At 36.5% G+C, this 27,757-nt stretch overlaps 2 protein-coding genes across 12 annotated transcripts in view; one reads left to right on the top strand and one right to left on the bottom strand.

The window, feature by feature from the left end:
- The window catches only part of LOC131692760 (uncharacterized), a 123,302-nt gene that overhangs the window by 24,823 nt on the left and 70,722 nt on the right, over positions 1 to 27,757 (top strand). The window lies entirely within an intron of this gene.
- The window catches only part of LOC131692765 (neuroglobin-like), a 48,902-nt gene continuing 29,554 nt past the window's right edge, over positions 8,410 to 27,757 (bottom strand). For all 10 annotated transcript variants that reach the window (XM_058980014.1, XM_058980017.1, XM_058980019.1 and 7 more), the window contains one exon: positions 8,410 to 11,881. In XM_058980014.1, coding sequence (XP_058835997.1) covers positions 11,654 to 11,881 — 228 coding nt within the window. In that variant the 3' untranslated portion in view covers positions 8,410 to 11,653. The remainder of the gene's footprint in view (positions 11,882 to 27,757) is intronic.

Below are 27,757 nucleotides of genomic sequence, written 5' to 3'. Positions count from 1 at the left end.
CTACGATGAAGCCGTACAGATGGATATGAAGAAGAAAAGCATAAACAAATGACGTAATGGGCTTTTCTGTTGATACAAGTTTTGTTTCGGTTTGGTCATAATTATTTTTCATCAGTGTGGTAGATAAACCTAGAACGAGAAGAGGATTAATAAATTTTATTTTAAAAGATACTTACCATAACATTTACTGCCGGTTAAACAATATTATTTTTCTAAATGCTTGAAATCCAAATAAGCTTTTCTTTTCCCGTTTAAAAAAGAAAAGGCGTTGAAGCATTTATTGATGAAAACAAACACTTCAATACTGGTTGAGGTTAGGTATTTCGTATTGAAAACAATCCAAACCCCTTTGACTTGATATTGCATCTGTAGTCGTTGATGATATTGTCAGATATCTATAAACCTTTCGATTCCCGGTAAAAAAGATATGGTGCGCATCCTTTAAAATAAAATTTATTAATCCTCTTCTCGTTCTAGGTTTATCTACCACATTCTTCTCCTTCTCTACTCTACACTGCAATCAGTAGTTTCGAGATAAAAAGTGTCCCTAACTGTTCTAATCGGAAGATCCGAGGTGAAGCTCGACATCCGAGGTTAAAATATTCGCTCATTCTCATGACTAGCAGTTTATCGCAGTGTTTTCATTCTTAGTAGGCACAAACTCAACTTTTCTCCTTTCAAGAAATTGCGAGAATTTTTATTGACAATGCAGTATGGAAGCGTGATAATTTCGCAGCTTCGAACCTCGTGATAAATTAAGTTCAAGAAAAACCATTAATAGAATTTATTTCTCCACATTATGGCAGTATTTAATGTCTTAAAATGTAAATAGGTACCCAGAAAACTTGCATTACCTAGCAGTAGGTAATCTTAAATCTGTGCATCCTACTTCCTCCAACGGAAAACGAAAGAGAGGGAGTCCAAATTTACCCAAAAATAAGGAGATATTCCCCAAAGCCGACTAAACTTCATCTCATTAATTTTGAGTAAAAAAATCATTCCCTCTCCCTTGTTTCCCGGCAGTGAAATAAGGACAGCAAATTAAAATTACCTACTGGTAGGTAATGGATTTTAAGTGTGTAAGACATTTGGCATCTCTGCTTTGACCACAGTGTATCGAGATTTGTAAATTTTCAGTCACAGTAGATTTTTCGGTACTATTGGCAGATTCGCACGAAAATTACATATAGGTGGCACTGCATGCTTGTGGGTAATCTTTTACGAGTGAATGCCCGAACAGAAAGTAATATCGAAATTGATCGTAGAAATCTCGACAAACATATGATTGCGGCCTAAAAGCCAACTGTCAAAATCCACTTTGAATGGAAATTCCGGACAAACCGTTACACGCCAATCACAGATGTTAGTAGTAAACGAAAGGGAAAAATTTTCTCTTTCATAAACTGTTGTGAACTGTGTTCGAAGAGTACCGGTTTGTCTGGAATTTCCATTCAAAGTGGATTTTGACAGTTGGCTTTTAGGCCGTAATCATATGTTTGTCGAGAAATGTAGAATTTACAACAGTTTTGTTTGTTAACAACAACTTTTCTTGTAACATCAATGTACTTATGATGCAGTCCTTCATGCCTCCAAAATCTACAACGGAAAAACAATGTAAATCGATGTTTTTGATTTCAGAATGTATGGGAAAAGATCAATTTCATTGTTACATCTCTTAACGACCCCCCCCCCCCCCCTTTTTCCATGTAAAAATCGAGTTTACAATGAAATTGGATGTAGAAACAACAAATGTGATTATATTTCCATTGTAAATTTTCCAGAATAGCATTGTTTTTCGTTGTAATGTAACAATAAAAAATGCTGTAATACCGTTATGCATTTCTATTCGGGTGGGCCGAATAAAATGATTTTCTTGAAGATGGTATTGGTTATTTTCTGTTATATAAATATATAACGTGTATTCAATGTGAAGAAAAAAAAATCCTTGCTTTTTTTTCTCTATTTGAAACAGCTTATCGTAACATAACAGACGGAAATCTCTGCGCTGAAGCTGCTAACCAAAATCAACATAAACCCAGCGATATCTTATGCTGAACTGCGAACAAATCTTGCCAAATATGTCAAATGGCCCTAAGTGCAAATGACAATTTCTCTTTGTTTACTTTCTCTTTCGCTGATAACTCGGCCGTTTATACGTTTGTTCCTTAACTATTAGCATGATGTGCTAGTCGAAATCAATTTTTTCGATATATCATGAAACAATATTGAAAAGTTTTATGATGCCGCTGTAATAATCGAAAGAGAAAGTAAACAAAGAGAGGCTCTCATTTGCACTTAGGACCATTTGACATGTTTGTAGAGAAATACTTAGAACATTTCTCGCGAGTTTTGGGAGAAGGGCCAATAAGCATACTGTCAAAAATTACTTTGAGAGGAAATTCTGGACAAACCATTAATCGCCGATTATAAATCACAGCGATAGACGAAAGAGAAAGCTTTTCTCTTTCGTGTAATGTTAATATCCATTGTCGGCGAGTTACCGATTGTCCAGAATCTTCCCTCAAAGTGAATTTTGACAAAATGCTTACTGGCTCTTCTCAAAAACACGCGAGATGTTCTACCAATGACCGTGTGGTAGACTTGGGTGCAATGCCCAGCTCCTACTTAGCAGAAGGCAAAGGATTCTTCACATTTCATTTGGATCATGTCCATATGAAACAGCCTAGTCCTAGTTTTCCGTTCTAAGTTTATAACTGATTCGCTCTAGAATTCCTATTCGTCTTTCAAAGTCATTGCTTTCGTTTCTCTTAGTCTTAAATTTGCCGAAAATAGTCAACAAAATCCCCAGATGGTTTCCACACCATGTTACACAATTCATGTTCGACGTGTTATCTGGTAACATCGATTGCCCTGCACTGCTGAAGAAGACAAGGTTCAACATCCGGTACCACCAGTTTCTACCAGTTCCTGTGCATCGAACTAGCTACGGATACAATCAGCCAGCCATCTCCTGCATTAGACAGTTTAACGAAGTTTACCCAACATAAGACCATCGGTTAACGTTAGTGTGTTCCCAAGTGTCGAAGTTGAAACGCAAACCCCTGGACTTATGCAATTAGGTTTTGTGTCGTTTTTGCACAATATATTGCATATAAAGATTACTCACATTGAGATTTCAACATTTCAAAGAAATATGTTGAGAAATAGAATTAAAAGCTAGTATAATAACTTATCTCTGTGACTTCTCGTTAAAGACTAAACAATAAAAAAATAAAAAAATAAGAAGAAAAACATAAAAGCAACGTCAACGGTAGAAGCCGCTCCTTTTTTGTTTATCTGATATGGCACTGTGCAAAACATAAGTTCGGGCCTTAGGTAATAAGCTCAACCTAATTGTCTCCGATAGATACAACCACAGCCAAAAAAAATTAAAACGTTCGTAAACACAGGTCTACTCACAGGGCATTATTTTGTCTAGTATCTAAAACCTGGAACAAATTGGCATAATTCAGGATGACATTTGTCAATTCTGAAACGCTTCTAGTTAGTTGCATATAGGTTCCAAATCCAAAATAACATAAAAAAGAGCCTGAAAAGTGATCGCAGTGGCAAAGTTTCCTCTAACATAAAACAAAGTGAGTTAAAAAAAACCTTATGAAAATATGAGAGTGGGCGTCATTCGCAGAGATTCTCTTGGATGTCCTAGGGCCCAGACAATATCATACTTAGCACCGGCCGGGTTGGGAATTTTGGATTGAAAATGAAATGTAATTTAAAGAATTAAAGCACATTCATGAAATATGGTTTATTCTGGCTGTCTCCAGTTGTTCTTTCCTTGTGTTGCTGTTTTTTTTCCATGGATTGTAGACTATAATATCATTATGTTGATTTATTCTGCTGTTGTGTTAGCTGACCTGTTCGGAACCATTCACAATTTCTTAAGATGGGTATGTAAAAGTTTAGCTTTGTCTTCCACATATGGTCCTAATTCGGTGTGCTAGTTGTGTGTGATGCGTATTGGTTTTTTGTTTGTGTGTGTATCTGTTTGGCGCAAACGGAATGACTACGGATTATGTCGCTTTTGATCTTATTTAGCGAGACGAGCTGCTTTCATGCATATTTGGATCCCTTTTGCAATTATGTCTACGTTCTTATTGATTAACTGTTTACGCCTATTAGGAAACCATAAAATACCGAACAATTATTTTGGGATATTTTTCTCCTTTTTCGTTAACGTTTATTCGCTCACTCTTATCATCTCCTTAATGACTTGCTTTATATTTCTGTTCTAGTACATTTAGTTCTAGATTTAGTCTTAGTTGGCGTGGAGAAAAGCATCTCAGTAGCTTAGAAAAATGGGGTGATTGGTTTTGTTTATTTCGGCTTTTTTGTAGGCAAACACAATTACGCGGCTTACTGCGATTTGTTCGCTCTTCCAGAACACAATGCTTCTACGGTTATGTATTCCTCCATTAATTGACAACGTTATGCAGAATCGGTCGGGTTTGATGAGAAACGGATAAAAAATATCAAAAATAAATAAATCAAAATAAGCTAATCGCCAATAAAGAGCCACGATAATATTTTGGGTAGTTAATTTGTGCTTTAATTTAAAACTCGTGGTGGCTGTAGAGATCAATAGCTTGAAGAAGATTTAGTTAGTATTTTTAGATTCTGGAGTATTTTATAGTGAAAGAAGATGCTCGCCAAAATTGGTTGGTAAATTTATTTTCCCGTTAAAAGAAAATAAATGACCTTGCGTCACTAGATTACTGATTTATCTTCATCTACTTGTAGATTATTTACTGCTCTAATCGAATGAGTACTATTTTATTGCCAATTTCGCGTCTTTCTCCTAATTTGGATATAGTTTCAATTTCGAAGCTCGTCACTATCTTAACAGTATGGAAATTAACGATTATTGTTCAAACAATTTTCCTTGTTTTAATGTTATTCTAAAATTTTACACTGTTCAATGATCGAACTTTTTTCTTCCCACACCTTATGAACACTTTCTTTCAGTTACTTAAACCTAGTACAATTTTGTTCGCCACAATGCTTCTGATATATCATATGTTCAAAACGATCTTCACGTGTACATACTTCAACGGATCAAAAAATTTCGCTCTATGTTCTGTTTTCCAAAATTGTCTAGTTATGCTTAAATTACATATTTCCCTACAAAGTGTACGACTATACAGTTAGTTTTCGTTACATATGTATTGTTTACTTTGTGGGCAAACGACGATCTTACATATTCGACAAAAATATTTTAACGGTCCCAGCAACAATACGAGTACCATTCACTCTGCAGTTAATTTTTTGTCTAACGCAACCTATTGAGATGCGTGAGTAGATTTTTTTCTTGCGTCTAAAATTCTGATGCTGTAACTGCTGTCATTTCAATTTCCGATGTTGTCATTTCTATTTCCTAGCTCAATGTGAAAAGCACAAACAAGTTCCTATTATTATCTATACAATTTACAGGATTGGGTGTCACGATTTCGGCTTAGACTTTTTTCGTCAATCCTGGTTTTACTATAAAGAATGTTAATGTTGCCACCATCTGAAATTCTTTTAAAAATTCAGAGCGTCGGTACCGGAATCAAAAATACAATACTTGCTTCTTTGTGCAAATAGTGAAACTGAGTCGTGATTGCCATAAATTATATGTTTCGGAGCTAACCAGCGAAACGTCATTTTTTTGGTCATTATATAAATGTCTCCACGGTCATATGTCATAGAAAATTAATACAATTGGACAAAATAGTATCACAGAAGATAAACAAATGTTTTAATTTAAATTTTAGTTGTGCTGGTAGTAACAGTTAAAATACTACGAAAATTTTGCACAACATGGGAATAACGGGTGTTCAATAAAAAATGAGAATGATTTCAATAACTTTCTGTAATTAAAGTATAGAACGTATTTTTTTTTTCTCTCCGAGAGAATTGCTCTCTGGATTTTCTAGAAATGGGTGGCATGTTTCTTTTCGCTCGGGTGCTGTCAGTTCAATCGAAGATAACGTCGAAACAGCAAGCACTCCGCGAGCGTGTTGTACGGTTTTACGAAACGCATGTTCATCGTGGACAAAAGTTTACGGTAGATCACTTTCGAGACGAAAACGTGCCTGTGAGTACAGTTGGCCTAAGACGCTGGAGTAGCTTGAGCAGAAAAAGATACCGTACGTGCCGAAAGAAAGGAACCCGATCAACTTGCTCCAGTGCCGTCCCATTGAGGATTTTTTCGGCTCCCTCAGTGCCCTAGTGTACAAAAATAATTGGCGGGCCAAGGATATGAAGCAGTTGACCACTAGGATCCGGAATTGTATCCGGAAGATGGAAATCAATGCCGTCCAGCGCTCTTGTTAGAGCATCGCGACTAAGTTGCGTCGTACAGCTGACCAGGGCCCCTTTTCCAATATTCATTTTTTGAAGAATAGACATTATGTTTTCAGTAAAAAATACTGAATTCATGACTGAAAAATTTCTCATTTTTTATTGAACATTCTTTAACTGGTTTTGCCAACCGTAATGGTAACTATTAAAAACCTTTTTTGTATGTTAACTTTATCCCTACTTCGTTAACTTAATCTCAAAATATTTTCTCATTCTGGTTTTAACCTTAGGATCATTCGCCTTTTTTATCCGGATAGATTTTTTTTGGAAATATTCAAACCAATGTGTGGGTTTGGGAATCGAACCCGGGAGAGCTGCGTACAATGCCATCGATTTACTAACTACGCTATTGGATAGTTCCGGAAATATTCGATAATATTGAAATATTCGATCAAATTGAAGGTTTAAAATTTGCAGATGATGTTGCTCATTAGAATTGATTTTACCGTGGTAGACTTTTAAAACTTATATTCATTCTCCATTGTTCTTTGGATGTACCATCTGATCCCTACCATCTGATCCCTATACAGGGTGTTTGGTTCATGGTTAAGAATCTCTCGGGGTGTGATAGACTGCCATATTTGGAGAAAAAAAATTGTTCTACACATACCATCAAATCTCAACCGTTACAGAGTTATTGAACTTTTTGTGTAAAAAACTTATTTGTCTTAAAATACCTCTAACTTTAAAAGTATACATTGTATTTCAAATGTTTTAGTTCCATTCGAAAGGTGAGAAAATTTTGCATTCAGTGATGCCCTCACATGTTTCAGCTAATGAGTTTAAGTAGCCTTTTCAAAGTAATTTATTGAAAATTAAACAATTTTGAACGATTTTTCGTTCATTTCTTGAAAATCCTAATAGTTAACCTCATCATTTTAATAATTCAGATTGTTAGTCTTGATGAGCTGCTTAATTCGTTCTTTGACATGATACACTTATCTTTTCTTATTTTCATGATTTTGGGTTATTCAACTTGGATATTTTTATCTCATTTTCACTAGTACCAGCTCTAATTGAAAAATTATGGCACTTATTGTACTTTTTTTCTTTTTATTCGATAGCCATGAAAATTTTACAGTGAAAAATGCATTAATACCTTTCAGTTAAGTGAATTTAGTATTCTTTTAAAAGTAAATTAGTTTAAAGTTAGTGCTATTATTAGCATTTTCATTAATTTTCTTTAAATAGCAAATAATAAACATCACCATTATTATCATGGAAATAATGTATCTCAGCAAGTTCTACAGTTCTTTCTTTGACTCCATTCAATTATCTCTTTTGGTTTCGACGCAAAATCGTTTTTATCACATCGTTTCATGTGGAAAAATAACGATTTCGAACCGACTACATTTGTGGCGAGCTCATGCTGTGTTAACTATTAAATAGCAGCAAAATGAAAAGAGCTTTAGACAAAGTGTCAAATAAAAAGTTATAGAGAACATTAAGGGGCATCAAATGAACAATAGTAACGATAAATTTTGTTGATTAATAATTAGAATAATTAAAAAACTCTCCAAAAAACACAAATTTTGAGTTATTTCGTTAGTAAAAAATCATTTAGTACACTTAACTAAAAGATATTTGTACATACACTGATAGCACATTTTCTCAGCTTTCCAATGAAATCTTGTAAATAACGATATAAAGCATATTTTTTAGATTATAGTCTTTTAAGCACTTGCAAGTCGGTTACAGGAAAAGTATAGTAATGAAATTACAAAGAAATGAGAAGAGATAGAAATATGACGTCCAAGAACAAATGATAAATCGTCCTAAAACCCAACTTTTGGATAATGGATATTGCTATAATCATACTTCATTATTTCGAGAAAATTAGCAAAAACCCCCTCAAAAACACTAACTTTTAACTACTTTACAGCTAAAAGGTAATTAAAACTAATTACTTAAAAGATATGAGAACACCATTCAATAGAAAATTTTCTCACCTTTCGAATAGAACTAAAATATTTAAAATACAAAGTATACTTTTAAAGTTAGAGGTATTTTAAGACAAATAAGTTTTTTACACAAAAAGTTCAATAACTCTGTAACGGTTGAGATTTGGTGGTATGTGTAGAACAATTTTTTTCTCCAAATATGGCAGTCTATCACCCCCCGAGAGATTCTTAACCATGAACCAAACACCCTGTATATAAATCCTTAAACCCGTGGAATAGACCGAATGGTTTTGCAACCCTTGCGAAGAAAGACGTGATCAAGAATTTTCACCTAAGAATCTACCAACTACCTCGGCTGAGATTAAATCCAAATCCACTTCGTGAGAAGCAGTCCCGCTCCGTGGTGGACTTACCAAGTTTATGCGGGTTGAACATAAATTCCTGAGATTCTCCGCTGTTTTCTGTTTTTCCCAATTATTTAGGAATGATCTGGGTAAAAGAACAAAAGCTGATTGGATTTCTTCGTATGCCGTATCTGTAAGATGTGCTCTATAATCGAGATGAATAACTGTTGTGGTATAATACTTCTTAAAACCACCTAACAGTGTAATCTTCCGTGATACTGCATATTCAGTTCAAGAGCATATAACTGATCGTGTTAATTTATCATCTGTTTGTGGACTATAATAGAGCGTACGATTCAGTGATACGAAATGAGCTGTGGCAAATAATCTTAGAACAGCACAACCATTGTGTGTATCAGTATTTAGCGACAAAATATCCCGAGATCCGGCCACGATACGTGAACGTCATTTTGTGCTGCGATTATTCTGCGAATTCGAATGGCCCAATAGAAAACGGTGCAGATGCTATTTATTCACTATTTCGCTTCAATCATCCGTCTACTAAAATATCGTAGACATCGTTAGATAAGAAAACGAAACGTAAATAATAGCAGTTGGTGTTAGTGAGTACTAAACCAGTCAGTCAATGAACACATTTCAAAGAAGATCTGAATGCAAATCGAGCGACCGTGTTTAGGCAAATTACAACGATCATCAACACTAAATTGCTTGAAGTAAGGTAAGTGCCAATTACTCGCTTGCAATGTTACAACATCGTTAGAATTGTTTATATCTTAACCAATGTTATTTCGTGCACGGAGTAATTATCTTTACCTTCACTGAGCTCTGTTCCGAAGTATTATTCTAATTGGTCACGTGACATTTTTTCGCACATAACGTTTCTGAGCTTTGGGTACAATTACGTCACAAATTAGAACCCAGATAATTTATTGTGATAAAAATTCAATTAGAAACATGTGCCAGCTCGGTTTCGGTGACCATTCGGCGAATTCGTCGCAGAGTATTTCTGCTACTCGATCTATTATCACACGTCTATTCGTATACTACTAACAATATGATATTCAGAATAGGAAATACTTTCTTTGATCTATGACATTTCGGTCAATCATAATTATTTGTCCATGCTACGTGTTGGAATTCGGCGGCTTTCAACTAAACAAATATATCGTGGAGTTGAAATAATGAACTGTAATAAATAGTGATCCTATTAATTAATGTTAAGCAGTACTCCCAGGGCCGACTGTTTGAAATTCAAATTGCCTTCTTTTAGAAAACATGAGCTACTCTCGGTAGCCGCTTGCCCAGAGTTTAATAAACTCAAAATATAAACAAAATCTTTACTTTTTCGAGTGACTGTGTATTCGAAGACTAACTAAGTAACCTGATAAAAAACCATGTTTTACAGGTCAAATCGCTTGCTCGGAGCGAATCCTAGTCCTTATACCCTTCTAAACCTCCAACTACGCGACACCTATACACGAGTTGGATGAGTCGTCGTTCTTTCATCAAGTAGACAGTATCTTCCCGTCTACCCTATCATTTATCCTTTCCCGTGATTGATGAATTTGGGGAGTGGCTGTCAATGGTGGCTATCATTCAGTTTTAATATGGGTCGAATTGGTATTGACTCCTACTGTGTCCAATCCACAAAAATCATCGTCACAAAGCAACGTAACGCAGTTTACATTCTGAGCATTTTAATCAATAGACATTATAGAGCAAACTAAGTTTAATCGATAATTTCATCGATGCTGGCTACAAACTAAATTATTTTGCAAACCTCTTCGTGACTTCGTTCAAATTGTGGGAATGAATAATCGATAATAACAGTTTGGTTATCAGCTCTTTCCGTATTATTCCATTAAAATCTGAATCACTAACAGGGCGCAATCTTTATAACCGATAAATATAATTAACATGATATCGGTCATACGAAAAAAATTCGCGAAGCACTGCAGGACTATCAAACAAAAACAATATTTTGGGTAATCTTTCAATTAATTCATGCATCGTCTCCCACCGCTTGTCTACTTCAAACAGTAGCGCCGTTTTTTTCCAACGAATATTGCATAAACTGTAGGTATTACTGCTTCGAATGTTTCCCGTGAAATTAAATACCGATTTCTTCCACTTCAATGTCCTGCCAGAGCAGCTTCACCAGTTTCTCGGACGATGGTTGAGTAGATGGCACTCATTCCGACAGGAAATATCGGTTCGCCGGCTGGGTGTTTGTTCTATAACGAATGCTTTTTACACACTCTTTCTCTCTTATTCTGCTGATGCATCTGATGTTACTTTGCCGCTTCGTGCACTCTATCACTCCCGGTTCACCAGGATCCTTTCAGCTTTGGTGACCCTGTAGCGTTAAATGACCGTTCAGGAGATAGGATGATATATAGTGCACTAGTGCTAGTCGACGTTTCCTAGTTCTATATCCACCCGTCTCTACTCTTTTTTTTTATCGCTGCTTGACTCAACTGTAGGTTGGTTGACTATAGTTTTATGGTATCCTATAGTTGTCTCTATGGTTAGTTGGTTGGCCTGCCAGTCTGTTCCCGTTAGTCGGTCAGGCGAGCAATTGTGCTCATTTTTGTGCTGTTCCACTGTTGCTGGTTTCCGTTGCTATAAATGTTTTAAATGCATACAAAAAGTTTCGAGTGTCCTGCACGTATTTCTGCTTATTTTGAGAGTTGTATACAAAAAGAGTGCTATTATGGCAACATGTATTAGAGAGGTTGGGGGTGGGGTGATTTCTTTTAATGATGTTTTCCTCCTCATCAGTATTTTGTACACCGTTTGACAACTGTCGTTCACTCTAGTTTTCTCAATAGCACCGGTATCATCACACAGACGAACACACAGTCTTTCTATTTGCGATTTAAACTCACTCGCGCCAACGGTTTATTTTGCATAGTTTATGTTACATTTGCGCTAGAGTCAGCTTTGCTGTGACCTCGCTATATCCATCCCGCATCAATTTCCTTCGTCATTTTTGTCCTCATTTCTCTATACACCACATAATGCCGTTCAAGATGTCTTTTTGCTGTTTGTCGACCCTGTCCCCGCTGCCGTTGCAGATGACGTGGAAAGATTTGCATTGTTGACATTTTCGTTATTGTTGGCACTTGTTTCATACCCGGCGATTAGATTCTCGATAATGAACTTAATGGTCAGTTTGTAGATTCCTTCCACATTCTGAGTGTACCGGTCGCCCAGAGTGTTTGATACCGCCGAAAGAAAGGGTTCCTCTATTTTCTGAAACAATCGATAATGGAGATAAAGATAAAGATATTAGAATATTAATATTGAGGCATAATAATGGGAAAATTGTTTTAAATCATCTTTGCGCGTTAAAAGCACAAAACCTGTAACTAAATTAGTTATGGAATTTGCGTTTCGACTTCGTCTCATCAGAATCCAATACTAATTTAGTGACCGGACTAAGCAAGCGCCGGATTGACGCTGGCTCCAAAAACGGAAATACTATTTGTGTTTTTGGGAAAATCTCCCATGTGATGTCCCGTAAGTAAAGAAGAATTATAGCATAGTTCCGTTGTGCTTCCCATCTTCGTATAAAAGCGGCGAAGGAATACGATATCAGTCTTTTTGATATGTAGCCTTCGATAGTGGTCTGTATTCAATAAGCCACGAGCGAACATTTGGTGATGTTGGTCGGAAGTGGATAAAAAGCAGAACTACAAAAAGGCAAGCCATTATGGCTGGTAAAAATGCAAAAGTCTCTTGCAAAAAATTATCGATCATTCAATGAAAGAGACTAAAGTTGAGTTAGTTTTACTTGAAATTTCACATGTAATATATTTAGCTGATTTTAAAAGACTGCTTTTGAAAAAATATGCTTCATAATTTACAATTTTGTCCGTTCTAGCTCGGCGCAAATTTAAAGTTCAGCTTTACAAAAAGTTGAAAATCTCAAAGCCATTGAAACACTGAAGAAGCTGCAATATATCTCAAAATTACAGTGAAGCTGAAACAATGTTCCTCCGTGATGTTATACTGCATTTTTTGCGTAAAATGTTATATAAGGTTACTGTGCCCTAATTCATCCTAGCTCCTGTATTCATCCAACCCACTTCAATACATACAGTCAGAGCAGTGTGTCTGCTCTCTCTATTCAACGCATTAGGTCAAATGGTAGGATGAATAAGGGTGCGTTGTACTCGACTTTTCATTTCGCTCAAATGCGAGTTGTTTTTACATTTTCTAAACCAGATTTTTTATGTCACTACTTCTTAAGAAAGAAGCAAGCATGCTGATACCTATTGAAACGCAATCCAGTGAGTTATAGTGATAAGCCGAGTTACAATCGAAATAGTGTGACATTTTGACTAATGAGATGAATAAGGGCTCGTCAACCCTAATGTTATGTTAAATATACGCTCGATGAAAATGGCGATTTTCAGAAATATAATACTTTCTGTCAAATGTGGACACCATTCGTCCATCATACCTTGGTCTTCATACCGATGGTTTCAGGTTTCCAAAAATTGATTTATGACAAAGTAACATGTGCACAACTAATGTCGTTGTCGATTGAGAACCTAAAAACTAACCCATGTTAGTTGCTTCTAACAAACGTTTTTAATGAAACTGAGTCGGGTTCTCGCAAAGCAGCGATGGTGTTAGCGAACCCGAAATATATTTCAGGTTAGAACCCAACCCGGTTTTCAGTTTAGTGGCGCATAACCTAGGTTCGAAACTGGCTTCAAACAAACGGTTCAAACAAGCAGTTAGTTCCGAAATTGAGTTAGTTTCCGCCTCAGGCAAATACGACATAAGTTAAATCCATAGGGGAGAGTGGGAGAGCTTGATCCCACTTTTGTTTTTTATCTCATAACTTTTCAATGAAATTAAAATTTTAATTGCAAAGCTCGCCATCTGGTAGTCTGTTCGCATTGTAAGAGCTATGAATAATGTTTAAAACCGAATACTATATCCAGTAATATACACAGTTTTGAAAATCGTGTCAAAACGAGGTTTTTGTAAAAACGTGTGGTAACTTGATTCCCCGCCTACTAGGGCTAAAGAAACAAAGCACACTATGACTTATAGGCACGAAAATTCAGCTAAGCACCTATCCTGACAAATTAATTAATAAGACTATCTTTTTAGATGCACGACAAACTTTAACCACAGTAGAAAGTCAAGACAATTATTTGCGGTAAATCAGTGCTGTTTAACTTGCATTTCCAATCTTCAAACTCATACCATATTTGTTCACGAAAAAAAAAAACATTTTAGATCAATCAATGGTTCCAGATACTTTATGGAAATGATGTTCTTCTATTTCTATACATTTCGAAAGTGTTTGGGAGAACTAGTAAGAATACCCAGTGTTACAGGGATCAAAGATACCTATTCTATAGGGTGAACAAAATTTAATGTGTCTGCTCTCTCTCTATTCAACGCATTAGGTAAAATGGTAGGATGAAAAAGGGTGCGTTGTACTCGACTTTTCACTTCGCTCAAATGCGAGTTGTTTTTACATTTTCTAAACCAGATTTTTTATGTCACTACTTCTTAAGAATGAAACAAGCATGCTTATACCTATTTAAACGGAATCCAATCACTATACGCCGAGTTACATTATTTAATTTTTTTGTATGTGTTGTGAAAGTTTTTATTCGAAAAACATGTTTTCCTAGACAACAGCCCTTAGAAAGTAAACACACTTGAAAATATTCGTATATATTTGGTTCGACGATCACATACAACCGTTCAAAAAATTTGTAAAAAGATCTTCGAGATGGATTTGAACACATATTTTCTAAAATATTATATAACTTTTCTAACTAACTTGTAATACATCAGATTGTTTTTTTAAACATCATAAACGACCAAATATTTCATTTTCTTTGAATATTGTGATAACTTTATGCGTATAGATTATGAGAAATGACCAGGGAATCAAATATCTCCAAGGATCAAGTGTCCCACTCTCCCCTAAAGATCGCTAGGGATAAAATATGAATGGTTATGTTTATATAGCACTATGAGCGTAAAGCATAAAGCATCCATTATTATGGAGAACATATGAAAAATGTGAATACTGCAATTTTCACCGATGAAATAATTTTATTTGCGCATTTTCTTTAAAAAACCACACACTAATTCATAACCTAACCACTATTCAGCGCGCGGAGTCATTTTCATATAATCTTTGTGAATCTCACTACTCATATCTAATAGTCAGCAGACATAGCGCAACTGACGCCTTACATGTGCTTGGACGATCGAAACTTGGGAACATACTAAAGTTTAAAAGATAGTACGGTAAATAGCTTGGAAGGAGAAACAAACACTACCCACATAATGTTCGTACCGGCGCTTGTTATGAGGCAAGAAAATTTTCTACAAAAAAATCAATCAATGCAGGCGCGAATAATTGAACAAATTAGTTTTTGCGTGTTGTCGATAAACACGTGAAATCAGTGTATGGCTTTATACGTGTGAGATTCGTGTTCAGGGAAAATACTTCCAAAAGTGACTTCTTCAGGTCTCATGAAGGCCTGACACTAGCTTTATGATACTTTTGCTTTCCTAAACAGCGATAAAAATCTCAACATTCCAGAACTTCACTTTGTCAGAAAATGTAGGGCCATCGGAAGCTAAAACTTCGTAAAACCGCACTCCTGGTCCTTTCTTCAAAATCATCCAGTGCAGTACTCTACGTCACTCGTTCGAATTTGCACCGTTCATATGGTAGTCGGTATTTGCTAGTATTGCTGTTCTCCCATCCATTCTTCTTCTGGATCACCGAGGGATCCCCTATTGTAGTGTTTATTGTATTTGTTGCGAATAATAAACAATTGGTATTTAACCCAATTATGGGAACGTGTCTAATAGGGAGAGTGGAGATGCCAACTTGTCATTAACATTTCGCAGTGAATTTTTTCTTTTATACATTTGTACGCTTTCTTTGTAGTGCAAACTTTGAAAATGATTATTGAGATTTTTTTTATTCAATTTGTTTATTTGATAAGGCAGGTTTGCGTTAGATTAAAGGTGCCAATCTTGGTTTGTTTTACATTTCAAATTGCCTAAAACTAGGGGACTACATATTGATTTTTTTAATTAAACTAAGGGGAATTTATAGCTATACATATACACAAGGGGGTAATATAATTTTCGTAAGATTAGGGGGGTCATTTAGTTTTTATGGCAATATTGTTTGAAATTTTTAGCAGGGAGATTATTGAAGCAAATAATTTTTAACAAAGGGGGACAATTTTTATAACTATCTTAAAACTAGGAATAACTAGAGGGGGTGATTTAATTTTGTAAAGATTCGGGGAGATTAATTAGAGTTATTTTTTTGTGGTAGTAGAGTTGGACATTTTCAATGAGGTTATATAATATAATAGAACAGAAAGAGCTAGATGCTTCGAGGAGCAATTTGATGGATGGGGGGGGGGGGGGGGGCTGGGGTAAGGGGTGAACTTCTGGATATAAGAGTCAGGGGAGGGAGGGTGGACAAAGATGGCAGGGAAAAAAGTTATTAACTTTCAGTTTCAGGCATCGGGAGATCATATTGAAGTGTTAATAAGAAGCATTACTCCCGATGGCCGGCTGTTTGAAGTTCAAATTGTTCGTTTCGAATTCTCGGAAATTGATCGCGAACGACTTCGTACATATTGCTAAGATCATATTGTCTATAGATGAATAGACCTCTATCATATTCCACGCGGCTTTATCTTTCATTACGCCCCACGGAAGAATACTTTTTAAAATACCTATTTGAATGGATTTATATTTCTACTGGAGGTCGCATACCTGAAAACTTTGATCTAAAATGAAAAGACAAAGCGCGTGAGTATTTAGCTAAATCACAATATCTACCAAGATATATCCTGATTCATCTCCCTACCTACTAACACCAATCTTATCCCGTGACACTTGTGGATGATGCAGAGAATTCCTTGGTCATAAGAGTCACAAGTTTTGAACTAACATTCCTTCCCATCCCAAACTTGACCTGCATGGGCGTGGTCAGCTTCGTTATTGATCATACTATAATCTTAGTCTCTTTAGATTGCACGTTGAGTGTGATGAACTACTTTTTTATTTTTTTTATTTTTTATTTATAATTAAATAATATCAACAGACACACTGTGGTCCTAATGATAATTTCTTAATCTATTTAAAAAGTCAAATTGTAATCTGCTACGTGGAATGTGAAGATCGAATTCGGTTGAAGGTCCGCTGCAAACCAATGATGGCACCGTTTACTCCATAGTTAGTCCGGCGAAGAGGTAATCGGAGGAATAAATTATTGCGAAGGGCGCGAGGGCGAACGTTCATGTTTATCGCACTGAGAAGCTCGGGGCAGTCAATTCGATCTTGCAAAATATCCGAAATCGTCATAGCACGGAATAGGTCCCGTCGCACTTGCAATGTATCGAGTCCAATAAGCAAACCCCGGCTTTCGTAACTTGGCAGCTGGTGAGGGTTGCTCCAAGGCAATCGACGAAGGGCAAACCGAACAAATCTGCGCTGTACTGCCTCAATTCGATGGACACCGTTGAGATAATGAGGGTTCCACACAACTGTACAATATTCCAAGTATCATACAATATGCGATCTCAACAGGCTTTGATCAATCACGGGAAACTCACGGGCGGTCAACTAAGCTAAGCTAAATGAAATTCGTGTTCAGGGAAAAAGCGAATAATTTATCGTTAAAATGAAGTGTGTGCTAAAAAACAGCGAGAAGTTCCACGGAGAAAGTTCCCTTCGATTTCCTTGTGAAAATACGTCGAAATGTCGACGGATACAGTAAATTCGGAAAATACTGAAATCGAACTAATAGCGTTTTCATTTTTGACAGTGCATTATACCGGTGTAGTGGGCGCTATACGCATTCAAATTTAGGTGTAATCAGTCTATCTCTTTTTTGCACTAATCCGGTGTACCACCAAGTAAAAACGAAAACGCTATGAATTATCATATTTGTAGCGTGAGTACGTTCAGAGTTTTATATTGTTTTACACTATGAATTATTGTAGTCTCGTTTTGAGGCAGCTTATTTCAGCATGGATAGGCATGGATGGAAAACAAGACAAAAGTGCAATCCCAACCATTGAAATATGTTTGTTAGATCCAATTTCCGATGACAAACACACAAACCCAAACATTTTCATAAACGACTTTCTCTTTGGTTCACGCCGGCTTTTCCGGATCACAACTATATCCACTTCGAAGTCGCCGTGGCCAAAAAGTTAGATTACGCAACGGGATGCGAATCGAATGAGTTGGAAGAACAGTCAGAATTGGTTCCAGGATGCGAGAAATCGCAAGAAAAAGCCTATTTATCAAATGTTACGGAATGTTAAGTGCGATGTGCACATTTCATGCTCTAAGTTAGTGTCATTAGAAAAATAGTAGCACACAGTAATACCTGGACTTGATCTTAATATGCTCACTGAAACCGTTTTTCTTTGAAACCACCAGACCAGAGACTTCAAAAAACGGAGACACAATTTGTGTTCCTAAAGCAAACCCCTAGTCAAGCGTAATGTCCCGCAAGAAAAGAAGCTAATTTTAAGAACTAATTAAATCGAAACATTTGGCTTGGCTTAGCATGTCAATGCAAGATGCACTATTTTATATTTCGCCTCAGTGAATAATAGTTTAGGTAAAAACTCTTTTTTCTTCGTTAAGGGGGTCTTCTACTCGCCAGGCCTAAAATGGAGCACTTTTTTGGAAATACATTATAAAGCATCTACTCAATGAATTTAGATTTTTTTTATTGTGAAGATACATGTTTTGACTTTTCAATTTTACTTTTGAAGAGGAAAGACAAATCTCTCGCGACCTTGAAACTTCATTGATGACATTGATGTTGAAACTGCACGGGTCCCGCTTAAGCAAAGTTGTGGCAAATTGGCATTTTTTTTATAATCATAGTCACGTTGTCACAGACGAGAGTGATTTATTTTATTCTATAATTTGTAAAAGTTTTGTAATATCCAATATTTACGTTAATTTTCGGCCTATTAGGGGCCATAAAAATGGAATAAATTGACATTTTGCAAATACCTCTCGAGCAAACATAGCGGTATGTTTTCTGAACAATTGGAGAAAAAAATATTGAAATCGGTCCAGTACTTCAATGAAAAGTCTTACTTGACCGCTTAAAAACATTACTTTCGGGAAAACACGTTTAAAGATAAAGTACAGTGTATAATTCAATTGTACTACCTTACTAGTTAGTCTACTATACCAGGGTTGTAGAGTTCACCTTCCTCATCTTGAAAATGTCCTTGGCTCCCTCTGTTGCATTTGTGCCTGTTTTACCGCGACACCCACTTTGCGTTCAAAGCGAGTGATACGCACACCGTCGAGTTGAGTAGCACATCTTTCAGCTTCAGTCCCCAAGGTAATTCCCATCACCTCCATAGCTTGTAATATCGATGAAAATTCTTGGTTGAAGATACTGACTGCCAAATAAGTCACAACATTGCCTACCTGCCTGCCAGAATTTGTGCAAGAGTTTTGGCGCTAAGGCACAGATTCCACTATTCAGAGACTCATTGATGCTTTGGGTGTTAGCTCCTAAGCATCTTTCTAATAAATCGTTAGAGGATAGACTTTCGTAGATCCTGACATGTTCGAAAGTTTCTAAGGTGCCTTTTACTTCAGCCTGACGCCACTTGCACCCACTGTCCTCGACAGGTGAACACTTTAAGTGTTGGGGATTTTTGTTCGATGACGAGCAGTGTTCGAGGGAAGCCTAGATTGCATTTCTAAAGAATTTGAGTTTCTCCGAATCGCCAGCCCATAAAATTTTGTTAGCTGGCCGAGTGATTTGTCCTTCAACTTTCGCTTTCCTTTCCCATCGATACCTTTGTTTTCTTTCTTCAGTTTTCGTAATCTCGTTCCCATGCGCTCCTTAACATGCCCGACGCATTTTTTTTCTTCCGTACGATAATCTCGTCCCCAAAAAAAGAATCAAGAAACTAGACGCTCACATATACATAAACCGTCAAGAATGGACCGGTGAATTCTTTAAACAATGATTTCTCCATAGACAAGCGCCATCGTGGTGCGCCGTGTTTAGTATCTCAGAAACGGTCGGAGATGGGTACCTTTCAACTCTCAGAAATATGCCAAGAAATATGATTTTCACCAAATCCTTTCTGTGGCGTATTCTCAGATACCTATAGATTGAAATTAAACAAAGAAAAAAATCGATTTTTTGAAACCGTGATTGTAGAAGACCCCCTTAAGGAGAAAATTGTTTAAAACCATCTTTGCCTCTACATTCATTCATGGTAATATCATGTTGTTTTTAATTCAACCGGATCTCTTTCGGTACAATAAACAAATTAAGAAAATTTTTAGTTTGAAAATATTTTCAAACGGGAATACGTAGTTCTATTTCGTCGACTTTCGTTTTTCTTGGATCGGAGTACCAGTTTCATTATGGATCGTTTTGGCATAGGCTTTTATTGAGTATGTTTCTCCTCCCCCCTATAGGCAGTCTCGCATGCGATTCGAACTGTTCGTTAGTATAAATTACTTGTTTGTTTTTGTGCCATTATATTTCCAACCCTTGCATTTCAACTCCCCTCAGCCTTATATTGTTTCCATCCATCCAGGGAAATGATGAGAGGCACGGCAAAGCACAAATACCCTACTACATACAGTGATCGGAAAATGAGAAAAACGTAACTCCTCGTGGTTACGTTATAGAAGTGTAGTGTCTTCAGCAAAGTTGATGCTTAGTAGCCTTCATGCAGTTACATGAACATGGATCGAAGCTTGGCCATCACCTAACTTTTTAACGAGACATGATAAAACGATGGCATCTTCAAAGAAGTTTTAGACGATGCTATTGTGATCAACTCTTCAGGTACTAACTATGTGAATTCTAGAGCGATGGGAAACTATCTTTAACACTGTTTACCTAATTTTACCTTATTCCACGATACCTCGAGATTTAGCCAAAAGAACTCAATTTTGGGTAGTTTTTCGTATGCGTACAGAGCAAGTTGAGTTGTATGTGGTATGTGCAGGTAAATTACACCGAAAGAATTATAAAACCTTGAAAACAAACATTTCACAGAATTAAAATTTTGATGGGTCTACCTACGCTGCATAATGAATGTATTACGCGTTCAGAGACGGTGAAATTGCATCAAACTTGAAAATTGCCCTTAGGGAATGTACTTAATATACTCCGTTCTTTTGCTTCAGGTAGCGTACCTATTTGATGCCTTCCAGTTGAATAGGGGAACATACGCCCCTGTGCCCGAGACTCGAAATATTGTCAATAAGTATATTGACAAGACTGCTTTGATCCGTCAATCCCATTTAAATTCTACAGAATCAATATCTTCAAGATGACCTTATACCATCAATACGTCTACGTCTCATCTCTATCTGATTCACCGTATGGGGTTCAAGCTATCTTCCGCTCATAGACGCTAAGGGCGTGTTGGCAGTCTATCGAATATTTTGCAAACACCTTGAACGAACGCTATCTATCAATAATTTATTTTATTTTTGGATCAATTGGATCCGACTGGATTTCCTATTCCAATTTGCGTTCCGTTTGATAAACATAGCTCACGTACTTTCTTACGCCCATAAAGATGATTCATGCTGTCAATATCATTGAAGCGAAAGAGGATTCAGATGGAATTTGTTGACCTTATGTTATTATGTATTCATTAGTATTTTCTGGAGAACCAACTTCTTTAGCAGAGTCCGGTCGTGTTTGCTGATGTGATAAGTCTCGCTTATCCCATAATGCGGCTACCAATTTTCCAAGGCGTGTTTGATTTATGGCCTGCTCAGTTTTTTCTGTTATTTTTCCACACCACCTTCCGGGGTGAGAAGCTCGGTTATCGTTTCGTACGCCTACTTGTTCACGTTATATCATGCTGGGGTGTCAAGTATAGGATGAACTTCATAATGTAGTAGGTATGGAAGTATATTTGGCACCTGTTTGTGACATTCACACCTAACGATATATTAACTTCCTCAGACCGTCAGCAAATTAAGCTATCTGTTGACTTACGAACATCTAACTGTCTAAGATGACATGATGAATTTGCGAAAGTAAAAATAATTTTAATGCTAGAAGTTGCACATATGTTTGTTCCATCTTACAATATAAGAATGGTTATGCAATTACTTCAACAATCAAACGATATAGAAAAAAGTGTGTTTGTGGGTACCACACAGTTTATCTAGGCAGAATCTAGCTTTTACATTTAAAATTTATCGTTTTCGGCATACTGAATCAATTCTAATTTTCAGAATAGTTGTTTACACCAACTTGATAGTAATCCGTTTGGAATGTTAGGCGTTTATTGGGAACACATTGGGCTACCGTCCGCTGCCTTCCTCTTACTGGACAGTAGAAATAAACAACTTATGATAAAATAATGTATGAACGTATTGCGATCAAGACAATTTTAACCACGATTATGGAACGTAAAATGCTAGGTACCCTAGCTAAGTACAACCATATTTGTAGAAAGGAGAAAACATTCTTAAGGATCGTCTGCGATACTAATGTCAATTTGAAAGCGTTATTGAATAATAAACAAGAGATATCTTTATAATTTTACATCATAAACCAAAACACTGGTAATTTGTAATTTAGAAATATGTTGAAAGTTTCTATTTTATCATACAATGAAATTATTCGTATAGAACACACCCCTCGGTTACGTGCGCATTCGATACTTCATAGCATTATGGGCTGCGAAAAATAAACTTTACTGTGATGGCAATCATTTGAATCAACAAGGTTATTTGGAAAATATTATCACTGAGTTGCCGGCATTTAAAGAGCATATCTTCTGTGCGACCACCCTGATATGGTGTTGTATGCGGTATGCTGCTGGTTTAATAAGCCAGTCATCACCCATTCTTAGTCGAAGTATTGATTATATAAAGAATATGCTGCACACTCCGTTGAAATAGAAGGTCATGTTATAGGATATAGCACCAAGGATTTGATTTTGCTGTTATTGGAATTTTTCTTATGGTACGTTCCCTTTATAGGTAGGCCAGTAATCACCAACGGATAAAAACAATACAAATAAAAGTTTTTGTGGTTGAGATTTTTTTAACTTACGAATCACAACTTTCGGGCCCGGAAAGAATAAGCGAACTTCTGTATAAATTCAACAAGTCACAATATTTTAACTCAAAGCTATTTAACGACACCTGCGCTTTAAATGATTGTTGGGTAAACATGTTTGTTTAAATACAACATAAAATAACCGCTTTTCAACTGCCATTAACTTATTGGGTACTTTTCATGTCGCGTGACGAGAGGAACCAAATCAACAGCATTTACAGAGGGAGTTTTCTTGTAAATACCCATAAATGCTTAAGTTTGAATAATGGGAAATCGATTATTATATCACTGGGACACTGTCGCCATAGAGGCCAACAATATGTTTTTCTTCAAGTAAACCGTACTTTTATTTTGCAACAACATTGTTATGAACGTATATTTCTCAACTTCATTCTTTATTTTACCAATATTGATTTGTTTATAAGTATTTGTAATAATGCGTTGTATGGTTCGATATTTACCTACATATATAAGTATTAGGGTTTTGCGTTGCGTTGCGTTGCGTTGCGTTGTGACGATGATTTTGGCGGATTGCACACTGACTTCATCATGTTTGACTGCTGATTATCTAATAAGAGTTGCTTAGGAAGTGGTAAGTAGGAATTCATACCAATCCGACCCATATTAAAACCTCAACAGCATGATAGCCATCATTGCCGGCCGCCCCCATCTCCATCGTTCACGGGGAAGGATAAAGGATAAGGTAGACAGGAAGTGTTGATGCTCCACCTACTTAACGGAAGGACGACGATTCATCAGACTCTTCCATAGGTGTCGCGGAGTTGGTGGTTTGGAAGGGTATCAGGTCTAGGATTCGCTCCAAGCAAACGATGCGACCTGTAAAGCATATTTTATTAGGTAGTTGTTTAGTTAGTCTTCGAGTGCACGATCACTCGAAAAAGAGATGATCTTGTTTAGTTTTTGGTTATTTTGAAACTCTGGGCAGCCGGCTACCGAGAGTATACTATGTTCCCTAAACAAAAACAATTTGAACTCCACACAGCCGATCGTGGGAGTATTGCCTGGAAAAGCTAATCTTATCTGCGTAATGGGCCGGATCACTATTGCAACAGTATTTGGACAGAACTCGCTACTTCTTCTCTACGATATATTTATTGGCTTGAAAACTACCAAGTGACAGCATATTATACTGGTAAAAATAGCGCGAGATGTTATAAATCAAGGAAAGTATTTCTTATTTTCCATATCGGATTGTATGTGGAATACAAGTATACGAGCGATAATACCGAACACTGAAGGGAAATATAAAGGATTGTTAATCTGATGCACGGGCTTGTTAGCAATAACGGAGCTTTAAATTAGGTTCATAAAAACAGACGCGGCGAATTTTCAATACGTATTGAGCCGTGTTCATAGATACTAGTCAGATTAGTCGTATTGGGGCTAATTTCCGATCAACTATTCATTTTTACGGCAATGTTTTCTCGACTAGATCTGTTCGCACCCTCTCATTCTGTTCGCACCCTCTCATTCTGCGGTCTAAGGACCAAATGTCATCAATAGACTTAGAATCGCGTGGAGGCATGAGATAGGAAACTTGTAAGAATTTTGCTATCCCACCGTTTGACTACCAGAATGGATGGGAGAACAGTAATACTAGCAAATACCGACTACCATAAGAGCGGTGCAAATTTGAACGAGTGACGTAGAGTACTGCACTGAAAAAAGGACCAGGAGTGCGATTTTACGAAGTTTTAGCTTCCGATGGCCCTACATTTCCTGACAAAATGAAGTTCTTGAATGTTGAGATTTTTATTACTGTTTAGAAAAGCAAAAGTATCATAAAGCTAGTGTCAGGCCTTCATGAGACCTCAAGAAGTCACTTTTGGAGGTATTCGTAAATGTAGATTTGTCGGTAGACGGTTCCAAATATAATAGGAAAATACCTAATTTAACACAACTACAGATCACTTGCAACATAAAAAGCTTTTTGTGAAATTTGACAGCTCCATCTTAGGCCAATTCAATAAATTTCCTGCATGAAAGTTTCCATTTTTTAAAAACGGTTTTTAAGCCAAAGCTTTGGAAGTTAAACCTTGGCGTGGAAGTGCCGGTATATTAATATATTCTGTTACTTAGTGTAGAATTAGATTTCGTCATTTACGGCTAATATACAACCGCCAGAAGAAACTTAAAACGTTGGTACACAATCAAGAAAGGCGAATCAGAAAAGGTATATGTCAGTGATTCACTAAATACAGACTGGAAAGAGGGTAATATGGAAAACCTTAAGGTCCGCCCAGATTAAGTCTTCGGTACGGAACAAAACCTCGGCCTAGGAACTCCTAGCATGTTGTTAGTCGCCTCTTACGACATGGGAGCAGTTCCCAGAGGTTCTATTCTTGGTTGAAATAGTGCAAAAAGATTTCAGCCCGCCGGACACCACACGGCTTCTACATATATAAGTATTAGGGTGGGACAAAAATTAGATTCCAGCTCCGAGCAACTTTTTAGGTACCATTTGGGTCCTAGAACAACTGCGCAAATTCTTAGCTCGATCAGTGAAACTATATTTTTGCGCCCACTGCTCAAAGTTTACATGGGATTTTGTATGGGAAAATTAACTTTTACAAAATAATTCCTCCAGAAGTCGCCCATTATTTCCTAAAAATAAATCGTTGTGTGACTTTTATAGGAAATTTAACAAAGAAACAAAGTCTCGAAAAACACAAAACGATCTGACGCTTGAGAAAAAAGGTATTAAGCAGAAACCGATTGATGCTCTGACGGTTGATAAAATATTCATTTTTTCTAGTAGTGGTTGCTGTTGGTTGTCCAACCATACGCAATTTTGTTTTAATCCTCTCTTAATGTGTCTAAATCGTTTATCTTTAATAGGAACATTCTTTTTCGCAAACACCTTGTACGGTAAACATCAGCCGTTATGGTTCCTCTGGAGAAAAAACGGATGACTTCAAGCCACGCGAACAAATTGCCTGCCTTATAATATTTTTTTTCTTTTCACCTCACTCGACCTCTCGAGGTCAAAGAATCTTTACCAATAACCTTTAGGCGTTTTTGAAATCGTCTTTCATATACGTTTCATCATTTATTAATATACATGAAGACGATAGTCGTTTTTCATTTCATCCAAAAAATATTTTTTCCGCTTTTCTTTATTTGTTGACTATGAATGAATCGCATTTCTCTTTCTGCATTTCTATATAAAGAAAGACTATGCAGTCAATCGACTGCATAGTCTTTCTTTATATAGAAAAAAAAATCGACTTGATAACCGAGGCCCGAAGGGCCGAGTGTCATTCATACCATTCGATTAAGTTCGTCGAGATCGGAAAATGTCTGTGTGTATGTATGTGTGTGTCATTTAATCTGACACAATTTATTCAGAAAATATTGAACCGATTTTCACAAACTTAGTTTCAAATGAGAGATATAACGCTCCCATAAGCTGCTATTTATTTTTTAGTTGATCCGACTTCCGGCTCCGGAGTTACGGGTTGAAGAGTGCGGCGACACAGCAAATTCCCATATAAACTGGTACCGCCATGATGTCTAAACGTTGTAGATATTAAAATAGGTCCAACATTACTTGAATTTGCTGGTCTAGATCACTAATGATCATTCAAAGCAGCTTTGATCACATTGGCCCACTATGACGATTCTTGAAGTACCCGGGGAACACGCCAAGTTCCTAATCTACTATCACACCTATTTCCCAGTCAATTCTTGATTGATTTTTACAAACTTGATTTCAAATGAAAGATACAGTAATTCTATTAACTGCTATTTAATTTCACTGGGTTCTGACTTTTGGTTCCGGAGTTACTGGTTTATTAGTAAGGTCACACTGGAATTTCCCAAATGAACCGTTGCAATCGTAATACCTCAGAGGCTAAACTTCTATTAAAATGGTCACCAAATTACACCGGTTCGCAGGTCTAGACCACTGATTGCCATTCAAACGTTCTATGAATATATTGTCCTCTATCAACAACCTATTTTCTTAAACCAAGTCTCAAATAGAAGGTGCTGCAATCCCCTCCCCTACCAATACCCCTCCCCATTCATCAATCCCCCTTCTTTCGACTACCCTCACACCTGCATTTCCTTCATAAACCCTGCATACCGAAAAAAGATAAAGAATTTCTGACATATTCTCGACTCTCACTCTACTAGCTCCCACCCCATAAAATTGAACTCATGCTGATTAAGCTAATTAAATAATATAGTTTTTAAAGCACGGAAAGAGTGGGATACGTTCTAAGTCTTATAAGAATGTAATAGACATTTTCACAATTATATTGAACATAACCAGCCAATGAATCATAGTTTGGATAAATAAGAAAGGTACAATCGCACCACTCGGCGGATTAAACATGTTTTATATGTTGTAACGACATTCAATAAGCAAGGGACTGGGAGATCATACCAAACCAAATTTTTTACAATTTTTTTTAAATGAGATGACTGCGTACTACTTATTATACTATGTTCATGTCATAATCGAAGTTTCATATCGCAACCAAAGTTTTTTCCTGGATCCGCCCCTGCCAAGCATCTATTTTTCTGAAGACTACTATTCTTCTATATCGTCACCACGGGAAGTTGCTTTATTTATCTATTTAATTATATTTTTATTTATTTATTTCAATGACTTCAACGGACCTCAATGGATTTTTTTGATGGAAACTTAAATTTCGTGATATCAGTATAATTGTATAGCAATTGTATAAATTGGAATGATGCATTTGCACTTACATTTCATCACGAAAACAATACACAAATAATAACAATGGTGGTGTTGTTAACTAAGAATATCAAGATTAAAATAGAATTTTGTTAAGTTATTCCACGTTTTGCTTAATTTCAGACCACTGTGGGAAGCCAAGTGCTGTAGGTTTCCAATATTCACAGAGCATTAGCTTGCGAAAATGTATATTTTCAAAATTCATTTCTCTCCCAATAGAATATTGCTGACATTGAAGACACACAATTGTCATTGGTTTATTCTCCTGTACCCCGTTAGTCGCATT

Source organism: Topomyia yanbarensis, chromosome 3 (genome assembly GCF_030247195.1).
Source record: "Topomyia yanbarensis strain Yona2022 chromosome 3, ASM3024719v1, whole genome shotgun sequence".
NCBI classification, from domain to species: domain Eukaryota; kingdom Metazoa; phylum Arthropoda; class Insecta; order Diptera; family Culicidae; genus Topomyia; species Topomyia yanbarensis.
This window is presented reverse-complemented; position numbering and strand designations above follow the sequence as displayed.